Source organism: Berghia stephanieae, chromosome 2 (genome assembly GCF_034508935.2).
Source record: "Berghia stephanieae isolate SIO BIC M18660-M18661 chromosome 2, UCSD_Bste_1.3, whole genome shotgun sequence".
Lineage (NCBI taxonomy): Eukaryota > Metazoa > Mollusca > Gastropoda > Nudibranchia > Aeolidiidae > Berghia > Berghia stephanieae.
In genome coordinates, this window is record NC_088361.1 from 111,211,780 (window position 1) to 111,234,279 (window position 22,500).

The 22,500-nt window shown below is 35.7% G+C and overlaps 2 protein-coding genes across 2 annotated transcripts in view; one reads left to right on the forward strand and one right to left on the reverse strand.

Annotated features, from left to right (window-relative positions):
• Positions 1–4,554: 4,554 nt before the first annotated feature.
• Positions 4,555–9,378, reverse strand: LOC144966235 (uncharacterized). The gene is made up of 4 exons (XM_078902421.1): positions 9,105–9,378; positions 8,185–8,295; positions 6,592–7,195; positions 4,555–5,087 (listed from the first exon to the last, which is right to left on the reverse strand). Exons 2-4 carry the CDS (start codon positions 8,290–8,292, stop codon positions 4,648–4,650), a joined length of 1,152 nt encoding a protein of 383 aa, XP_078758547.1. The 5' UTR covers positions 8,293–8,295; positions 9,105–9,378; the 3' UTR covers positions 4,555–4,647.
• A 1,099-nt stretch (positions 9,379–10,477) lies between these two features.
• The window catches only part of LOC144966236 (BCL2/adenovirus E1B 19 kDa protein-interacting protein 3-like), a 54,782-nt gene continuing 42,759 nt past the window's right edge, over positions 10,478–22,500 (forward strand). Inside the window, exon 1 of the mRNA XM_078902423.1 lies at positions 10,478–11,176. Coding sequence (XP_078758549.1) covers positions 11,134–11,176 — 43 coding nt within the window. The 5' untranslated portion in view covers positions 10,478–11,133. The remainder of the gene's footprint in view (positions 11,177–22,500) is intronic.

The window sequence follows — 22,500 nt, forward strand, 5'->3', positions numbered from 1 at the left end:
AATTCAACTCTCTCCTTTCCCAGAAGAGTTTTTCTCGTATACTAATTCAATTGTTGAGTAAACCAAAATGGTGGTTGTATTTTATATATTTATTTAGTCGTGACTTCTGAATAAAAGTGTTTTATTAGAGGGAATGCAATAGAAAATACATTGTTTTGCAAAAATATTTAGTCTGGCAATAAAAATACAGCGGTAATTATTTTAAGAATTAAAAAAAAAAGGAACAAATTAATTTGTTTAAAAAAAAAATAAAATAGAATAAAAAACAAAAAACAAACAAATAAGACAACAATTTAAATAAATGAATTTTGAGAAGCACTAAAGAAAACGAGAAAAAAAAAAAAATTTAAATGGATAAACAAATATATTAAAACAACACAAGTTAATACTAACTTGATATAATATTAGTAAATTGATAAATTTAATTCAATACTGGAACCTTCCCAATGTTATTACATCAATGGTACCAGCACAAGTAAGGCAATAAAGAAGAAAAAGTTCGTTTGCCAAAATCTCTATTTAGTGCTCACTGGTTTATAAGGTGGGCCCATTTGAATTAGCCCGACCTAGAACTAGAGAGGCCAGACAGCAAAATCACCGTCAGGCGACGTGACGATGAGATGACGATGTGGGCGGAGTGGAGTCGTTGGGAAAGGGGGGGGGGGGGGGGTGATAAAAAAGAACAGGAGCGTATCCTGGTTTATGCATTACGGGGTGCATGGTGATTCGCAATCTATCAAATATACATACAAATTGATTTCAGTACGAAGTATCAAGTTTAAGTACTAACTTTTAAAATTATCTAATTTAAACTAGATTATTTCGGACATGGTAATACAGCTTATAACTTGAAAAAACAGGCTGGTATTTGCCCACCCTGACCATTATTACCAGCCGTCCCTGATTAGTAGTAGTAGTAGTATCATTATTGGGTATTATAATGATAGCACCCGTGTTTATTCAAGAAATATATCATTATAATGTAAGCATAACAAATATTGAGGTTACTACATAATTTTTAAATCTATTAGATCGCACAGTAACAGCACCTTTAATAGATACAAAATAGTGGGTGATCATAGGACACATTTTCAATAGACACCTAGATAACTACGCCTCTCTGACAGTTGCCATAATATAAACAATGACAGACAATGCTTGGACAACATAGTGAACTACATGGATTTTACTATCGATGGTATATGTCTAAGTTATATACCAACTGTTCTACCACTTGATCAATAGAACCAACACAGAAAGCTATGTGTAAATTAAAACATTTATAATAATAATAATTAATAATAATAATAATAATAATAATAATAATAATAATAATAATAATAATAATAATAACAATAATAATAATCTAGCACTTGTATATAGCATAACCATGACTAGATCATGCTATATGCGCTTAACAGAATGACAATCTAAAATATCACTAACATGCACACACACACACACAAACACCACACATACGCACACTCACCCACTCCCCCCCCCCCCCCCCCCCCCCCCGCACACACACATACAAACGAACAGTAACACTTCAGTTATTACTCAAACGAAGAAAAAACAATTTTTAGAAACATCTATATCAAATCAATGTGAAACATTGACAGAGACTTACAAATAGAGCCTAAAGACAATTTTTTCCCCTAAGGGATGAATAAATGGAATTTATTTTTTAATATGTCAAAAGGGTTCCTTCTGTTCCTATTATTCGTACTGCGGCTTTGCGGGCCAGAAAGGCCTGGTTGTGGGTTAGACATTGTATTTGTATTCCACTTGATAAAAATGTCCAATGGCGAGAGAAAAAAGACACAGAGATTTTTATGGATTCAATATGGCTACCAATCTGATATTGGTTTTGTTTCACCTTGACCTTGAAAAAAATGGTCTCTGTGTATACTTATCCAAGGGACTGAAACAATGACAGTCGTGGCCAAAAGTTTAAGACCAAGCTTTGAAAAACTCTCATCTAGCTATTTTTTTCATTTTTCGCACCGTGCTCTCCGCTGCAGCACAGGAAATGAACTCATTTCAATAAAAGATGTGTATTCTGCAATTTTGATAGCTGAAAACAAAGGCCGATGTTCATATTGACATTCTGAAACAATTTATAGTCACTTGATTGAACTTTGTGGACAGCACAAAATGGGCAAAACATCCATCCATTTCTAGCATTGTTTGGGCTCAAATGATGACATTATTCAATGAAGGGTACACAGAACGTGACATCTGCAAGGTAGGGTGCAGCAAGACTGCAGTGCACAATGCTATTCAAAAGTAACTATCAGAAGGCATTATTTTCAGCACAGAGACAAAATTGGCCACCCAAGGAAAACTTCTCCCAGAGTGGTTTCGAAGAATCCTACTGCCTCATGCCAATGCTTATATTATGTGGTGTTGAAGTCAGTCGTCGGATGGCCTCAAGATGCTTGACTGATGATTTCAGCCTCCGATCTCACAAACCAGCTTGAAAACCTAGGTTGACCAGAATTATGAAACAGAAATGATTGGCGTTTGCGTCGAAGCACAAACATTGGACTGAAGACCAATGGGGTAATGTCAAGTTTTCAGACGTATCAACTGTGCAACAGTTTGTTGTTCGTAAATACGAGGGCTCTTTCATAATTAACCAAAAAATGCCTGTAAAATCTGCGTTTTTTATGCTATCAACAAAATTCTTGCATGTGTTCATACCTTGACTCGTCCTTCATTTCTCGACGTAACAGCCAAGTCTGTCGACACACTTCTGCCAACGCCGCACCATGGAATAGATACCCTCTCGGAAGAAATTTCCGTCAAGGTTTTGTAGCCATTTCCGCACATGGTCAACAAGCTCTTCATCAACATCAAAGCGCTTTCCTGCCAGCTCACGTTTCAGTGGCCCAAAGAGGTGATAATCAGATGGTGCGAGGTCTGGACTGTGTGGTGGGTGTGGCAAAATGTCCCATCCATATTTCTCTAGCCAACCTTGCGTCACTCGTGCTGTGTGGGGTGTAGCGTTGTCGTGTTGCAAAATGACCCTGTTGGTCAACTGCCCTGGGCGCTTTCTGCGAATGGCCTCCCTAAGCTTGTCAAGAGTTTGGCAGTACGTTGCAGCATTGATTGTTTCTCCAGGTTGTAAGGTTTCGAACAGAATAACACCACGACTGTCCCAGAAAACAGTTCCCATTATTTTCTTTGTTGACCGCATGACTTTGAATTTCTTCGCGACAGGTGAGGATGGATGTTTCCATGTCATCGAATCTTGCTTTGTTTCTGGGGTGCAATGGTGCAACCAAGTCTCATCATCGGTGACTATGCTGTCAAGAAAAGTCACATCGTACCCTCGAAAGTCTCCGCCGGCGTTGGCAGTATGCCCGTGAACCCTGCGTGAGCTCTTGCGTCTTCTCAAAAGTTCCCTGCAGATGTCCAATCTTTGTTCTTTATGATTGTTTGTCAATTGCTTAGGAACCCATCTTGCGCTGACTTTTCTGTAGCCAAGTTCATCAAATACAATTCTATGGGCAGAAGTTTCCAAAATTTCAAGACTGCTTGCGATTTCATGAAGTTTCAACCTCCTGTCTTGACGAATAAGCTCATCAACTCGCTTCACATTGTCTTCTGACGTCGCAGTTATCGAACGCCCTCTCCCTTCCCTGTCTGTCAAGTCGGAATGGCCGGCTTCAAACAAATTACACCAGTGATAGACTTGTGTACGGCTTATAACATGCTCACCATATACACTCTGAAGTTCTTTATGAATTTCGGTAGGATTGAGACTTTTGGTGTTCAAAAAACGTATGACAGCTCTGATTTCCTCCTTTGACCAAGTTTCAAGGTGGGCCGCCATCTTTAAAATCCTCAAGAAATTCATTGTGCAAAATGATGCACTTCATAATTTCTGGGAATATCCGTAAGGAAATAAGGAATATCATGTCGTTTACAGAATTAAAAAATCTCCACTGGTTGCTGAGCAATGGGCATTTTTCAGTTATTTCTGAAAGAGCCCTCGTATAACATGAGAAGACAAGCTGGTAAACGGTATAATGAAAATGAAAAGCATACAGTCGAGACCATGAAACACCCGCCAAGCCAAATAATTTGGGGTGCATTTTCCAAGTCAGGAACTGCTGGTCTATATTTTTGGGATCCTAGATTAACGATGAATGGCCAAAAATACCTGGAACTATTGACAGACAAACTACATTCTAATCTGCAGTGACACCAGTGTAATATATTGATGATCGACGGTGCCCCTTGCCACATTGAAAAAATTGTTCAGGACTTTCTTTCGAAGAACAAGGTCACGACCTTGGAATGGTCCTGAAACAGTCCAGATCTCAATCCGGTAGAGGATCCGAGGCATTACATGAAAAACAAGATTGCAGACAAACAGCCAGCGAACAGTAAAGACCTTGTTGAAGCAATCAACGATGTTTGGAGTCAAGAGATTTCTCGGAATACTATCAAAGCCTGATTTCCAGCATGCCTTGACGGATCAAAGCTGTTCTCAAAGCAAAAGGTGGACATTTAAAATACTGAAATATGGTTCAAAAGATTCAGTAAAGGTATTAAAAAATATTTTTAATCATTTGATGTAAGTTTGTTTATTTTTCCTTGTCTGACAAGGCTTAGATTTAATGTTTATCAATTAATTTATTTTGGACTCATACTGTGGGCCACGATTCCATAAAAACTTTTATACAATGACTCGTTATCATCAAATATGTAAGATCGGTCTTCTGGCATTTCTTTGTTTTTCCCTCTCCTCTCCTTCTGCGTATATTCCAGTTGCATCTCCGAATCTGCGTTGTATTCGTCCTCTGCCAACCAGTCTAAAACATTCCTCTCCCATTTTTCCTTAATTTTATAATGAACATTTTTGTTTCCCGATTCTTTGATGATGTCGTCAATGTACATATTGACGACCAGTCTCGTGTCTTTTCGTTCGTGGATGTCCAGTTTGCTGATGACGCTGTTGTAACGTTGTTTCGTGCAGTACAGGTATGTTTCGGCATTGACAAAAGTTGAATTTGCAAGAAATTTGACGGCGTGTAGTTTGTAGTCTGGTCTTTTCAAGGGAGTCATCACCACTCCTGTGATAAAAGAAAGGAACAAAGTTAGAAAATATAGCATAACCTCGATACCCACTCGTCCTGCTCACACATACACTGATAAGCCGTGAACCCTACACAAATATGTTCCCTTTATTTATTGTGTTGAGGTAATATAGTAACATTAATGTAAATGTATAAAACAGTGGAAATATTCATACAAGATACTATAGCTTGGATCAACTTAATCAGGAAGTCATGTTCATATATATAATTATAATTTGAGCCAGTGAAAACAATCTGACGAATAAATGAATAAACCTTCATTATTTCAATTATGAAAATACAAACTCATAGAATAGAATTTCTCGATTTGAAATAACTAGTGCATTAGTAAAATGCACTTGTCCTCTCCCTTAGTCAGAAAGGAAGCCCTATTTCGTGACGATATTTTTGACATGTGTTGCCTTATTTATTGAAAGAAGGTTGTGTCCAAGCGCCTAGCTCCACTTCTAACTAAATTCTATGGATAATAATAATAATAATAATAATAATAATAATAATAATAATAATAATAATAATAATAATAATAATAATAATAAAAATAATAATAATGATGATGATGTTTTCTTGAGATGAGATTGGCAATTCTTTGATGATGTCATTTGCCTCTTCAGTATCAGAATAATATGACCAACTTGGTAGAAGTATGGTCTTTACATATTTATCAAATAAAGTTTAAAAGAACTCACAGCTTTGCAAATTTTTAGTATGCGTAGAGCTAGAGAAATTCTCAACCTTGATCTTACATTTTAGTTCCAGTGATTAAAAAGTCTACAGTAGAATCTGCATAAAGTCAACACTCGTAAAGTCAATTTCTGCTTAAAGTCAACACCTCTTGTTGGTTCCAAATTTTATTGGTCTTTCTTTTTTTTACCGTTGATAATGGATAAAGTCAACATTGCTTAAGGTAAAAGAGTCTTTCTGGTCCGGTGGTGTTGGCGTTATCAAAATTACACTGTAATACATTCATAGCCTCCAACCAAACACATGTGCTTAACACGTGTCATATATTTTAACATAAATTAAATTTTCATTATCTAGATCACTCGGGCATAATACCATTTCTACACTAGATTGAGAGGGGAAAAATCGCACATTTAAAATCTAGGCTTGAAAGCCCGTTCTTCAAATATCGATCGATTAATATGATCGTCATCTTGTCATAAACTCTGAAACCTGGGACTTTCCAAAGTCCCAAGATTGAGAGTTTGAGACAAGATCAGGGTCATTTTAATCGATCGAGATTTGAAGGACGAGTCTTTGGCCTGAAATTTTAAAGTATTTTATTTTATTATAATTTTTTTTTTATGAGCATGGCAGATTTGACGCAGTGAGCGATAAAATGTTTTCAAATTCACAATCATTTAGAATTGAAGGAAAGTATTTCATTTCATTTGTCATTGATAGATAAATTTGATGCGGGTGTGAAGAAACGGATAGTGGATGGAAGAGAAAAAACTGATCTAAACGTTTCATAAGTAACCTTCTATGTTACACTTCAAATCATCATTCTTTTCAGTCAGGGCAGACCTCGATTTCATGAACCCACTCTCATGGAGGTATTTCTTCAGGTCTCCCAAGGTGGCCATTGGTTTACACACTGGCTTGGCGTAGTAAGGAAAACCAGCCTCTTTGCACAGATCATTCAATTCCTGAATATTCACCCATTTCTTATTGATAGTCAGTCCAAAAACGTAAAACCGAAATTCATCACAGTAGATGATCTCTTTCTGAACTGCTGATTTTTCTGGCAAGTCTATTCCTCCCCCTCCGTACAGCTCTCCGTAAATTCTCACTCGGCATATTTCATCCAAGTGACCATAATTTTCCGAGCTCTGATCATCATCACCGTCTTCATCTGTATCTGTATCGCTTTTAAATTCTGTAGAAGTTTCTCTGTATTGCTCCCACCTTTCCCCACTGTGAATAATGTCCCATGTTTTGAGAGCAGCTGCTTCGTATTTCTTCAAAAGTTTCTTGATATCGCACCTAATGAAAGAGACCTCTCCGTCGAGATTCCTTTGCCGAGATCCAGCTCTGATGTTCACTCCATCTTCAGAGTAGATTTGAAAACTAGATCCATTAACCTGAAATAAAGAAATAATAAATCTATATAAATAGATAAATAAATAAAAATAACTCACCACAAACTGTCGTAATCCTTTTAAAGAAACATACTTAAAACTTTGGCTAGAAATGACCCTCTTCTTGACAAAAACTCTCAAACTTGGGACTTGTCAAAGTATATTGATTGATTAATATGACATTTAATTCCCAATGTTTCAAAGGATTTATTCCATTATTTATTTATATATCAAGGTGAAGGTCATTTTAATCGATTCATATTTATTGAAGGACGAGTTTTCTGGACAACATCTTAAACAGAGTACGGCCGAAAAGCTGGAATCATTTTTTTCCTATTCCTCGACCTGGGAATGGAGTGTGCGGGCTGTCTACGAAATGGCATCTTTTCCCAGTTGAAGATAGCATTAAAATTCCATTTAAAATAAATAAAAATTTTAAAAAGGAAAAAAATATGATTGGGTCCTTCAGTTTGAACACTGCACACCAAAGGGACGGCACCACATCTAGGGCATCACTCCTAGATTCCTTCCTACTTATTATTTTTATTTCTCTTAAGTATTGGCACATCACATCATCATCCTTGTTGTAGTCGTCATCATCATCATCACTATCATCAACATGATCATGATCATCATCATTATTAGCATTTTCATTATCATTACTACTATTATTATCATGTTTATCATTATTATTATTATTACCACCATTATTATTATTATTATTATTATTATTATTATTATTATTATTATTATTATTATTATTATTATTATTATTATCATTATTATTATTATCATTATTACAGTAAATAAATAAATAAATAAATAAATAAATAAATAAATAAATAAATAAATAAATAAATAAATAAATAAATAAATAAATAAAAACAAACAAACAAAAGAACTAGAAAATAAAATACTAAAAGAAAAAAGAAAAACAGAAAGAAAGAAAGAAAGAAAAGTAGAGAGAGAAAGAGAAAAGATAACTCGATCACCTTTTCTGTTGCCACCCAATCAGTGCAATGTGTGTCGCTGGGATCTGGTCTTATCAATATGGAAATCATGGGGACAAATCCCATATCATCACCTCTGCCTGATGCCATGGCCTGGATGAGAGAAAGGGAATATTATGTCTTTACTGTCTACATCGATCTTTTCTAAGATTTAGAATAGCGTTTTGTGCTGTACAGAATCAAAAGCTTTGGAATAATCAATGAATCATAGATAAAGTGATTTTTGTTTTTCGATTGACCGTTGCATTATTGTTTTAAACGTAAAGATTGCATTTACCGTACCCTTTTCTTTGACAAAACCAAACTGCTTCGACTGCTCGTTACTTATCTCTGGAGATATCTTGCTCCTTATTCTTTTCATGTATACTCTCTCTCTCTCTCTCTCTCTCTCTCTCTATATATATATATATATATATATATATATATATATATATATATATATATATATATATATATGTGTGTGTGTGTGTGTGTGTGTGTGTGTGAACAACAAGTACAAATAATAAATAATAATAATAATAATAATAATAATAATAATAATAATAATAATAATAATAATTAATAATAATAATAATAATATCGATGATGATGATGATGCTGTTGCTAATTGTAGTAATGGTGATGATAATATTGACAACGACGACGACGACAACCATGATGATGGCGGTGATGATGAGGATGAAGAAGCAATCTAAAAGTAAAAGACCTTAATTCCATTCTGAACACTTAACATTCGTAATCGTGAGTTAGAGAGAGAGAGAGAGAGAGAGAGAGAGAGAGAGAAAGAGAGAAAAAGAGAGAGAGAGAGAGAGAGAGAGAGAGAGAGAGAGAGAGAGAGAGAGAGAGAGAGAGAGAGAGAGAGAGAGCAAGCAGTGTGCGAGTGGGAATGAATGGATTCTGACCGCTAACTCTTGATTTCGAAAAGTTTTCCACACAAAGTTTTTCCTGTGATAAATGTCTTTGTCGCTCCGAATTGGATACACTTCTGAATATTGTCTGTTAAATGCAATGTCGACGCTTTACTATTCATAGATTCACAGACAAACTACATGGTGCAAAATGAGAGAGGTTATCTATGGCAGGAACCCATGTTATGTTTTTTTTTGCAGTGTTGCCAGTTGCCAGGTGCCTTTGTAAAAATTCCGCTAAGTTTATGCCAGAAATCCGCCAAAATCCACCAACTTTATACTACATCACCTGCGACATTTGCGCAAAATCCGCCAAAAAATCCGCCACTTGATTTAAGGCTGCCTCCATTCTCAAACCCCCCCAGCTTTTTATATAGAGCAATATCCACTAAAAGTGCTCAAAGCGCTTTACAAAGGCCCCTAACCAACAGCAACACGTATTTTTTTCCCGACAGAGACAACGCTGTTAACGGCCAGGTACTCATTTTACACCTGAGTCCGATGAGAGCCTTTTCCAAGGACCCAACTATGCGCCGAACGAGGCTCGAACCCAGAACATTTCGATCCCAAAGCGAGTTTGATACCACTAGACCACATAGCGCAATGGTAATCAGATCATCACATTGATTCACACCAGTGCGGGATCCATATCATAGCCCCGGGCTGTAGGTTCTTTGCGGCTATGTGGTATGACACTCGCTTTCGGATTAGAAGGTCCTGGGTTCGAGCCAGAGTGGTTCAGCGGTACGGTCTTTGCTTCCTACCCGAAAGGTATCGAGTTCGATTACCCGCCGCTGCGCTGTGTGGCCTTGAGGAAGTCACCTCGCCTTAGCTCAATTTTGGACGCTGCACTGCGGCTGACGCCTGGGTTATTCCAGCCTTCCCTTGGAATAGACCTTAGAGACAAATTTCCCCTATGGGATGAATAAAGGGAATTTAATTTTAATTTTATTTTTATTTTATTTAAAATGAGCACCTGGTCGTTAACAGTGTTGTCTCTCTCCGATAAAAAAAAAAAAGTGTAATATCGCCTAACAGGTGTCACGTCTCGTTCTATATGTTAAGTGTTGCTGTTGGCTAGGGAGCCATTGTAAAGCGTTTAGATCACGTTTAGTGGATAATGCGCTATATAAAAGCTCAATTGTTTTTAAGTCAGTGTCAGTGCAAGTCTTTCCCAAGTTTCATTCCATGAGAATGTGTTCATGGATGCATTGGGTCGTGTCTGCACGAACTTGAGTTTTATATAGCGTAATATCCTGACTGTCTGTCGAAAGTCGCTCTGTCCCGTCCATAGAGAATACAGGACCTATTAGTCTGTGGTCCCGTCTTTCCCACTTCAGTTCTCGCCCAGTTGAGTGTCACCCATTCTCTTCCGGATAATTATTTTGTTTCACATGGGCGGTTTTCCGTCGGGCCATGGACGGATGGCGTCATTATCGTAGCTGTTTCATTCTCTCCAAGTATGTAATCTCTAGGTGGTTGCATGGTCGGGATGAATATTCTCAGACTCAGATCAACTACTCTTTGATTTTAGTATTTTTATCGGGATGGAATGGTCATAGAGAGGGTGCCGGTGTCACTTTCTCGTTTGTATTTTTGTATTTTAGTGACTATGTCCCTTCTGATATCTGGTGGGCTATTCCTAAAAACCTATACTGCTAGTAATGGTGTTGGTTTTATTGTCCATGTTATTTTACGGCCCGCGTAAAACACCAGCTGTTTCTCATTACTCCTGCTTTTCTTTTTCACATTCAAGGGAGATAAAACTGCCAATGATTATTCAAAATACAGGAAGTGAATAAATTCGGGAGTAACGTCCCTTAATTTCAGTGTTTTGGTTTCGCCTCTTTATTATTACTACCAGAGGGCGTGCTTCACTTGGTGTGACCTACTTCGTGACGTATTTCGTAAATAAACCCTGAAACGTCAACAAACCCGTGTGTTTCGGAGGAGATACAAGCTTTTTCTCTGTTACATTCAGGAATTGATAACTTGTATTTGTGTGCATTTGTTCTGCCTGGACATGGCTTCACAAGAGAAGCTTGAATCTAAAGACGACCTCAATGGTGAGTTGTGAATTATAAGTTCGAATGATATATTTGCAGGCTTTTCATTTTTGGAGGAAAACGAGAGACCACTTTTCAGTCAGAAAGACCCGTGGCCGTGACAGCCTTGCTGTACTGTATAGATAATGATAATGGTATCAATTAGCAGAGCAGCCTTGGGCTTTGTCCTCTTCGTAAAAATAATATTTTTCTTCTGGTCTCAAGATTCTATAAATATGAATAGTATTTCTATGTCTATTTCTAGTTATAATGTAAGTGTAAGTAATCTTTTTGATTCCACCAAGATTTTCAAAAGATCTTTCTTGGTCAAACTCAAACTTAGACTTAGATCCCTAAGTTGCCCTAATTAAATTGCCTACGTGATGACGATGATTGTGGGGTCTACGAGTTTGAGTTTGTGGTTTTTTTTCGATTAAAATGAAAGACTAAATCAAATCATACATATATATAGATGTTTTTTTGTCCTCGACACGGTTTGAAACATATGATTCGTTTCTGTGGTCTGTAGTGTTCAATACGACGACACTAGCACCTGAGTGGTTGGTTGTTTTATTTTAATGTTTAAGTTAGCAGTTTTGGTATGTCTGTCGATAATAACGATGAACGATTATGTGGTTATATGTCTGCAGTGTCTGTCAATAACGATGGACGCTTTTTGAAACTCCGCTCTTTTAAACATTTATCCACATTCCAGAATATCGAAAGTTTCGTAATGCCGCACATAGAAATAAATAAAGTTTAAATAAAATTTCAAGATCCAATAAATAGACCTAAAAGTATAAAATTATCCAACAATAAATCAGTCGGATGGATAGTAAGTTACTATAAACACAATATGCGTCTACATTCATGTGGATGTCATGGCCGAATGGTCAAGTCGTCTGTCTTTGAAGGCCTGTCGAAATCGAGGCTGTGTGTTCGAATCCTGGCTCCGTCACTTTATTAATTTTTGGTCTTCTTTCAAGTTACAAAGCGTTGCAAATGATAAGTGTCCCTCCCCCCTTTTTTTCTTTTCTTTTTAATCTCTCTCTCTCTCTCTCTCTCTCTCTCTCTCTCTCTCTCTCTCTCTCTCTCTCTCTCTCTCTCTCTCTCTCATCCTACCGGAACAAAAATATACTAAAAAAAATAAAAACACCAAAGGATAATAATAATAATAATAATAATAATAATAATAATAATAATAATATAATAATAATAATAATATAATAATAATAATAATAATAATAATATAATAATAATAATATAATAATAATAATAATAATAATAATATAATAATAATAATAATAATAATAAATATTGGAAAAAAGCCCCAGAACAGAACAAATAATTGTAGCAAAGTATATGAATTAAAATTGAACGATTAACATCAGAGAGTTAAAAGATTCAATTAATTTTAAAACTCCCGGTCAGTATAAAAGCAGAACAAAAGGAAAAACAACATCATTTGGGAAAAACAAAAAGAAACAAGGGAGTGGATTTGAACCAGTGCAGCGAAAAGGAACAAAATGAAAGGTCTAACCCACCGAGCTGTCTGTCTACACTGACGTCTTTGTAACTTCAAATTCATATTTGTGCTAGATAATTTTCCACCAGTTTAGCTTTCATTGTTTTGATAGTTGTGTTAATGTATGATATGTTTTTGGATCTAGTTTTGTAGAAGTGTCGTAATAAATTGTATTGTTTTGTATGAGGAAGACAGGAAAATTAAAATGGTAGGTGTCGGTTTTCGGGCGACAACACCTAGGCTTAGGGATTCGTCTGCGAAATAAACAAATCTCCATCAATATCCCCCAAATAGTGGTTTGAATGAACAAATCATAGAAACAAAAGAAGGTCAATAAAGTTAACAGGTAGATAGGTAGTGAAATTTGTAATGGTTAGTAAGTGGACTATGACCTTCGATTAACTTAAAATAAAAATTAAGTTGAACAACATGGTTTTGTCAAGCCTCCAGACGTCAAAACCAGGCCGTTTATGTCTTCGGTGAATGATTTATTGCTCCCATAGTGGGCAGGGAGGCACTTACTATGTCTCCTATCCCCCTTTATCTTTTTTCCACCATGCTTTCTGTCCTTGCCTTGGGATGAAATTACTTGGTTTTGTCCTGGCACTGGCCGGATACCCTCGCTGGGAGGGAAACAGTCAAATGAATAGTTAGTTTTTGGAGATGATATTGTTTTCAATCTCTCTGTTATGCACTGTTTAATGTTTTATTTCCATGTAAACAATTGAGTGTATGAATGAGACTTTTCGGTAATTTCAAACTGAGTACTTTGATGGTGTGCTCTTGGAATCTACATTTGTTTCCTATTTGAACCACTGGGTGGGGTTCCTGGTCTCCCATAGTGAGCAGGGAGGTACTTACTGTGTCTCCTATCCGCCTATATCTATTTTCCATCTTGCTTTCTGTCTTTGTCTTGGAATGAGATTATTTGGTTTTGTCCTGGCCCCGGCCAGATATCCTGACTGAGAGGGAAACAGTCAAATATATAGTTAGAGTTGTGGGAGATGATATTTTTTTTTCCTTGTAAATCATCTCTCTGTTATGCACTGTATTTTTTTTGTTTACATGTTACATATGATTTGTGCTTGTGTCTGGATGAGACTTTTAGTTGATCTCAAACTAAGTACTTTGTTGAAAGCGTGCTTTTGGAATCTAGATCTGTTTCCTATTTGAACCAATTCCCCTTTGTCTTACCTTGTCTTCGGTGCTTTATTTGTAATTTTAGAACTTTTTACTATCCCATTTTCTTCCTTTTTACTGGCGCTGATATAATGACCTTTAATGTGTTGCAAACGCCGTGAAACCCTGAAATACAAAAAAAAACAACCAATGATTTATTGAGCATTGGGATTGTATTACAGCAGGCGAGCATTGAAGGGAAATGGGCCAACAGCTATTCAAATGGAGGAGCTAAGAACTAAGACTAATAGATGTGTGATAAACAACACTTACTTTATGCTATTGAATTTTAATGCTTGGATGATTTCATCCTTATTTTTATAAATTCCAGACAAGGCCTTGTGCTGTAAGTATTTTGGAGGATAGGTTTTGAATGCATGGTTTGGATTTGTTTTTTTTTTTAACCCTGTGTAACTAACATGAATTTGCATATATATATATATAAAAAATCCCATGTACGACACAGAAGGTTTTGAATTTAATAATAATTGAGAAATAATATACATTGTAGCTCTAGCCCCGCATGTTAAGTTTAATATTTTATGCTGGTTTTTCCCTTAAATGAGGGGGAAAAAATGGATATTGAAATCAAATCACTCAAGCGTTGGTTCGTGGTTCATCGAATGAGAGAATTTGTTCAGGTTTAGGTGATTCAGACACCTTTTGTTGTTGTTGTTGTTGTTGTGTCAGCGTTATAGCACTTTTTTGATTGTAAAGGTAATAAGCAAAAATGAATATAGATAGAACGAAGATGACGTCACTCAGGCCTTTTGTTATTGCTTTTTGCCATCCATGGTTGTGAGTAATTCTCACTAAACTGTATTAACCGGACTATAAATGTTTAAGTTTACACATAGTTTTGTGTGTTGGACCGTTATATCTCCTGATGACAATGTTGCGAGCGAGGTTCTTAGCCAAGGGCACGATATCTATATCAGCTTAAACAAAAAAAATAACAAAGTACCAAAATCGGACCATTTCGGGCTTGAACCCCTTCTTTGGTCAATAACAAAACACAATAAATACATAAATACATCATTAAAAACAAACAAACGTAAAGACGACTGAGAGAAATATTTGGCACGTAGAAAAGAGAGACGTAGACCCTCTCTCTCTCTCTCTCTCTCTCTCTCTCTCTCTCTCTCTCTCTCTCTCTCTCTCTCTCTCTCTCGTAATTTTATATGTCCATCTAAAAATCTAAGTGTAATTTTATTTTCTGAGACTACTATATTGTTTCAAGCAATCACTATCTCCAGTTTTTATTCAACTTTTACAATATTGTTTCGAGCATTTGCTATCTATCTATCTATATATATATCTATCTGTCTATCATCTATCTATCTATCTATCTATCTATCTATCTATCTATCTATCTATCTATCTATCTATCTATCTATCTATCTATATCTATCTCTCTATCTGTCTATCATCTATCTATCTATATATATATTGAATCGTGTTGGATACAAACATGGTACGCATAGTGCTCGAGATGTAGCAATGGGGCGAATTATTATTTTAATATTTACCACAATGTTAGAGTCAGTCTACATCGATGTTTCAGGCCTTTTTAGCCATCTGTGTGTTACATGATTTTGGTTTGTTGTGTGTTGTTGCTTGTTGAAGTGGAAACATCGATGTAGACTGACTCCAACATTGTGGTAAACTTTAAAATAATAATATCTATCTATCTATCTATCTATCTATCTATCTATCTATCTATCTATCTATCTATCTATCTATCTATCTATCTATCATTCTATCTATCATCTATCTATCTATCTGTTCTTTTCTCTTAGTCCTCCTATGGTAATTGTATAACAGGTTTAAAACAGACCCTACATTTGATGCCTCTTTAATTTACTCTAATAATAATGGACTCCAGCTTCTTTTCCATAAATATTCATTATTATTATTACTACTATTATTACACATCATAGCACACAGGCAGTGTATAATCATGTGTTATGTATCTATTGATTACATAAATTGAATTCGATGAACACAGGCAAACGCAGAGTTTAATTATAAGTACATAACATTTTTATAATCTGCATTTTGAGTTGGCTTCTTTTTATGTGTTTGTTTGTTAGTTTTTTTTTCCTCTAAATGTTGAGTTTTTAACGAAATGCATTGTTAATATCAAATATGTTATATTTCTATTTCTATACGAACTCAGTTGTTGATTAGTCAATCGGCGACAAACAGTATTTTTTTATTAGATTATAATATTGACACAATAATTCATGTTTTGGTCTTCGTTTTAGCCGCTTTCCTGGTAATCATTATTGATTTATATAAACTATATATATTTTATATTTATATATAAAGGCATGTTGAACTAAACACAAGAAAGTTTAGGTGATGGGTTTTCAAGTTTATTGACCAACAAGCTTAGAATAAGCAGTTTTGTAATTAATTGTAACTTGATACCCGCTATATACATCCTATTCCTATCTGGTTTTGGTTGCGTTTAAATGAATATATATATATATATGATGGAGGAAAAGTGGCCAAAACATAGTCGGCGCTAGGGCTGGGTAGCCTCAGTAGTCCAGTGTCTACTCGTCCTATTAAAACATACATACATATATATATATATATATATATATATATATATATATATATATATATATATATATATATATGCATGTTTTCAAGGCTTTTTTAATGCTCAATTCTCATTTATTCCGACAGAAGGCCACAAAGTAGCAAATTTTCTTATGATATAGTACATGTCGTCTGTTAGCTGTCCTTTTTTTATTTTGTATCAGTATTTAGACAATATCCTTCACTGTCTATAGCCAGGTTACTTGTTCACACTCTGCCGGGTTGTGTCTCATTAATCCCTATATCCAAGAACAGACTTAGTCCATTTGGGGAGGGGGGGGGGGGTAAGTGGGGAGGAGGTCATTGTCACTTATCCAGTCACTTACCATTGGCCATTTGTCTTTGCCTGTTTTAATAGGACGAGTAGACACTGGACTACTGAGGCTACCCAGCCCTAGCGCCGACTATGTTTTGGCCACTTTTCCTCCATCATTATTTACATTTTTTCTAAGACACGTTACATCGGTGGTCGGGGGATCAAACCTTTGAAGTCCCGATTTTCATGATCGGCGGATCAAACCTCTGAGGTCCCGATTTTCACGATCGGCGGATCAAACCTCTGAAGTCCCGATTTTCACGATCGGCGGATCACAACTCGGACGTCTATGTATGAGCTTTGCGCACTTTTTTTTTTTAATTATTATTATTTTTTAAAAAAAATGGTTGGATCAGACCTCTGATGACATCAGGGGGTGAGTTCTTAGCCATCGTTAACTTATAGCCTGACACCGTGGCCAACGTAAAGTTATGGCCTGATACCGTAACCATCGTTAAGTTATAACCTGATACTGAAATCCAAAAGGACTCACGATTTGTTTTCTTTTGTGGCAAAAGACTGGCATTTTGACGTCAATTTTTGGTCCGTATCAGGCCACGCTGATACTGACCAAAAAATGACATCAAAATGCCAGTCTTTTGCCACAAAAGAAAACAAATCGTGAGTTGTTGTCACTAGTTCAACCAATGGAACCACTTGTTTCCATGAGCTCTACTAACGACAACTCACTAGACGGTGTAAAAAAACAAATAATGACGTCAAAATGCCAGTCTTTTTGGGTTTCAGTGTCAGGCTATAACATAACGATGGCTACGGTGAGTTTCGTTCGTGTATCATTATGGCTCTTTTGATAGTTCGAAGTTGACGTCACTCGTGTCTTTGTTGTTGTTTTTTTGCCATCCGCGTTTATGAGTAATTCTCACTAAACTGTATTAACCTGACTATAGATAGAATGCGCTTGGCGAAGGAATTCACAACATTGCCATCCGGAAGTATAACGGACCAACACACAAACTCTGTGTAACCATGAACTTTAATAGTCTGGTTAATACAGTTTAGTGAGAACAACTCACAAACGCGGATGGCAAAAACAATAACAAAGGCCTGAGTGACGTCATCTGCATACTATCTATAAACGATCATGGATACACACAGTTTTGTGTGTTGCTCCGTTATACTTCCGGATGGCAATGTTATGAGCTTCTTAGCCAAGCGCATACTATCTAGGTGTGTACCCATGAACGTTTATAGTCAGGTTAATACAGTTCAGTGAGCATTACTCATAAACGCGGATGGCAAAAAACAATAACAAAGACCCGTGTGACGTCATCTTCGAACTATCTACAGTATTTCACCAGATGTTTTCAATGAGCTTTTACTTTTACTCTTAAAATCAAGTTGGCGTCCCTTTATTTGGGAAAGGGGAGGTTATAATGATGAACGTGCCTATTTGTTAAATTAGGTTGTGCGTCATAATATCGACAGACGACCGTTTTTAGGTTGTATCAGGCCCAGTTTTTGTTTTGTTTTTGTTTTTTCACACACGTGGATAAGTTTACCTTACAAATGAATGTTTTGTTAGTAGTTCCACTTTAAAATGCATTTCAGTATTTAAGCCTTAAAGGTGACTTATATGTAGGGGAACAAACAGCCTTCGTGTTTAACAAGTATAAAAACGTTATCTTAAGAGTTATAAATGGAGACGTTTTTATTTATTTTGTTGAGGGTTTTGTGATCGGTCCTTATCTTTTTGTTTTGTTTATAATTTGAAAAAAAAATGTTGAAGTTATATTATCTTATCTTAAGGCTGGATATGGGACGTATCCTTTAAACGGAATATTCAATAGCTTGTGATTATGTCATCTCAAATCGTTTATTATATATCATTATGCATTGTTTACCTAGTCGAAAATAACTAAGAATTAAATATTAGTGAAGTTTTAAAAAAAATTGTGTATGATTGAATAAACCAGATATGTACAATATTGTGCTTTGTCAGTATAGATAGTTTGAAGATGACGTCAATCAGGTCTTCGTTATTGTTTTTTGCCATCCGCGTTTATGAGTAATGCTCACTGAACTGTATTAACCTGACTATAAACGTTCATGGATACACACAGTTTTGTGTGTTGGTCCGTTATACTTCCGGATGGCAATGTTATGAGCTTCTCAGCCAAGCGCATACTATCTATACGAGTATAAATGTTTTATCGATAAGTTAATATACTTAATACATTATATTATTTAAATAATATATGGTATTTTATTACAATTTATTATCTTATCAATATTGAAATACATTTATCCTTTTTGTGTATATGTGTGTGTGTGGTTGGGGGGGGGGGGGTATGTGATCGGTCCTTATCTTTTTGTTTTGTTTGTAATTTGAAAAAAAAATGTTGAAGTTATATTATCTTATCTTAAGGCTGGATATGGGACGTATCCTTTAAACGGAATATTCAATAGCTTGTGATTATGTCATCACAAATCGCTTATTATATATCATTATGCATCGTTTACCTAGTCGAAAATAACTAAGAATTAAATATTAGTGAATTTTAAAAAGAAAATTGTATATGATTGAATAAACCATAAATGTACAATGTTGTGCTTTGTCAGTATTAAATATGAATTATCAGTAGGACCCTTACTCAGACCTACCTTGTGCTACGATAATTTCGTAGAATTACTAATTTTTTGGCTGCAGTCAACAGCGGCGCACGCCTCTTTGACTCAGTAAGATGCCAACTCATAATGTTTTTTTTTTTTTTTTTTTGTTTTTTTTTTTAACAAGGGGATTTGAGAGATCCCAACTCATTATGTTTGTTTTCTTTTTTTTTTTTTTAAAGGGTATTTGAGAGATCCCAACTCATAATGGCTGTCGAAGAGGAAATGACTATCAGAAAATCAGGCTTTTAATTTAAAGTCAGGAATTTTGTCCAAAGCATGAGAAAAGTATTCCCCCCCCCCCCCCCCCCACGCCAATTAAAAAGTAAATTTTAAAAAATAAATTAATGCAGTTTTTACATTAATTGTTTGATAATAATAATAATAATAATAATAATAATAATAATAATTTTAATTTTAATAATAATAATAATAATGATAATAATAATAATAATAATAATAATAATAATAAATAATAATAATAATAATAATAATAATAATAATACTTTATTGCATCCCAAAAAGGAAATTTTTTGTACAGACGTGTTATAATTACACAATAAGATAAAAATACAATGGAAATAGGATGTATATATAAAAAAAGGAACAGCTCCATAACCAGAGCTTCGCTCTATAATATGAATAATTTCAACACTGTAAAATAGTTAAAACTGTTACTATAAATTGAAAATTGAAAAGATTGCAAAACAAATAAATTAATAAATTAATATTTACATTTTTTGAAAGTAAAAATGCGAAATAATTATATAAAATGATTATTGCTTGCTGTTATAAAGCCTAATACTGGACGGCAGAAAAGATTTTCGGTGTCTCTCTGTTTTCGTTGAAATAGAGAAAGGGCGACCACTTCTTTCTGACATAATAACTGATGGTCTTAGTGGATGATACTGGTCATTTAATATTTTAGTTATTTTATTTATACAAAATTTCTCGTATAAAAAGATCTACATCGTCAACATAATTTGTATAGCGTTTAATGGATTTTTTTATATTTGAATTTATTTTGTTCCTTTCCACTGCTAAACAATTGCAATTTAACCCATTTAATTGGAATATTAGTAGAACTAAGATATTTCAAGTATCAGTCTTGATCCCCAAAAAATAAAAACCGATCGGATATTTCTTCAGAAATGTAAACACGCTGCTTTGTTTATGAAATGTGTAAGCATACACGTGTGTCAAGCTGAACAAATTGACCATTCGTGATGTTAGACATTTCAAAAACTGTGAACACTTTTCACTATATGGGTCAATTTAACTCACTCAACCCTGACATCGACTATATCCGTAGTTTACCCGGGTTACTTTCACCCCATGCCTATTTATTACATTTTTCTGAGACAAATTGTAGGCGCAGTATCAAAGCTAATGTTTTTTGGACTTTACATGTTAGTGGTAGTTGAATAAAACTATCTATATACATGCTCATTTTAATACATTTTTTTCCAATTTTGAAAAGCAGGAAAAATCTCTAGGATTGAGTGAGTTAAGCACATATTCCAAGGTGACCAATGACCTCGAGCCATAGTAATCTAGAGATAGCATTGCCTCGAGCACATGGAAATGTAATAAATAGACCATGCCCATTATCATAACCGCTGATTTGATGGGTCAAAGTGCCGGTCCGATGGACTCCCTGCATGCAAGGCCTCCTTCCAGTTTGCCTTGCTGATTGCATGTTTAGTGTGCGTCCTTCTATCTGGCCTTCTCAATGCCTTGACCATGATTTTGTGTGTATGAGTGTGTGTGTGCGGATGTGTGTGTGTGTGTGTGTGTGTGTGTGTACGTGTGCGCATGTGTGTGTGTGTCCCCATTGGTAAAAAAATATTTAAAAAATTGAGCTTTTATATAGCGCAATATCCACTTAACGTGCTCAAAGCGCTTTACAGGGGGTCCCTGGTCAACAGCAACATTTAACATGTAGGACGAGACATGACGCCTGTTAGGCGATATTACAATTTTTTGGACAAAGACAACGCTGTTAACGGCCAGGTACTCATTTTACACCTGAGTACGGTGAGAGAATGTGAGTAAAGAGTCTTTTCCAAGGACTCAACTATGCGTCGAGCGAGGCTCGAACCCAGGATCTTCCGATCCGAAAGCGAGTGTCATACCACTAGACCACATAGCCGCATTGGTATGTTGGAAGCTGAACACTTTTTGCATTCATGTCTGATGATGAATGAATGAAATGGGTTATCGTTTCACCAATGCCCAGTTAAGTCAGAATTGGGTCATACTGACTGTGGCTTTGTGGTCTAGTGGTCTGACATTCGCCTTCGGATCGGAAGGTCCTGGGTTCGAGTCCTGCTCTGAGCGGCGCATAGTCGAGTCCTTGGAAAAGGCTCTATACTCACATGACTTCACCGAAGTAGATGCCGGGGCTGTTCACAGCATTGTTTCTGTCCGATATAAATAAGTTATAATATCGCCTAACAGGCGTCATGCCTCGTCCTGCATATTAGATGTTGCCGTTGGATCGGGACCCCATGTAAAACGCCTTGATCACGTTTAATGGATATTGCGCTAAATAAAATCTCAAGTTGTTATATTTCATTACACCACACCGCACCGTTTTTACCCAAAGAGAGCAGGGTTGGTGATGATGGGCAAAATACTTTTCTTTTTCATTAAAATTTCGTCTGGAAAACGTTTTCACTTCAATCATCGGTGAATTAAGAGGTCCTTTGTTTGCCTAAAAACTTAAAACTTCAATCATCGGTCAATTTTGAGGTCCTTTGTTTGCTTCAATCATCGGTCAATTTTGAGGTCCTTTGTTTGCCTAAAAACTTAAAACTTCAATCATCGGTCAATTTTGAGGTCCTTTGTTTGCCTAAAAACTTTAGACTTCAATCATCGGTCAATTTTGAGGTCCTTTGTTTGCCTAAAAACTGTAAACTTCAATCATCGGTCAATTTTGAGGTCCTTTGTTTGCCTAAAAACTTTAAACTTCAATCATCGGTCAATTTTGAGGTCCTTTGTTTGCCTAAAAACTGTAAACTTCAATCATCGGTCAATTTTGAGGTCCTTTGTTTGCCTAAAAACTTTAGACTTCAATCATCGGTC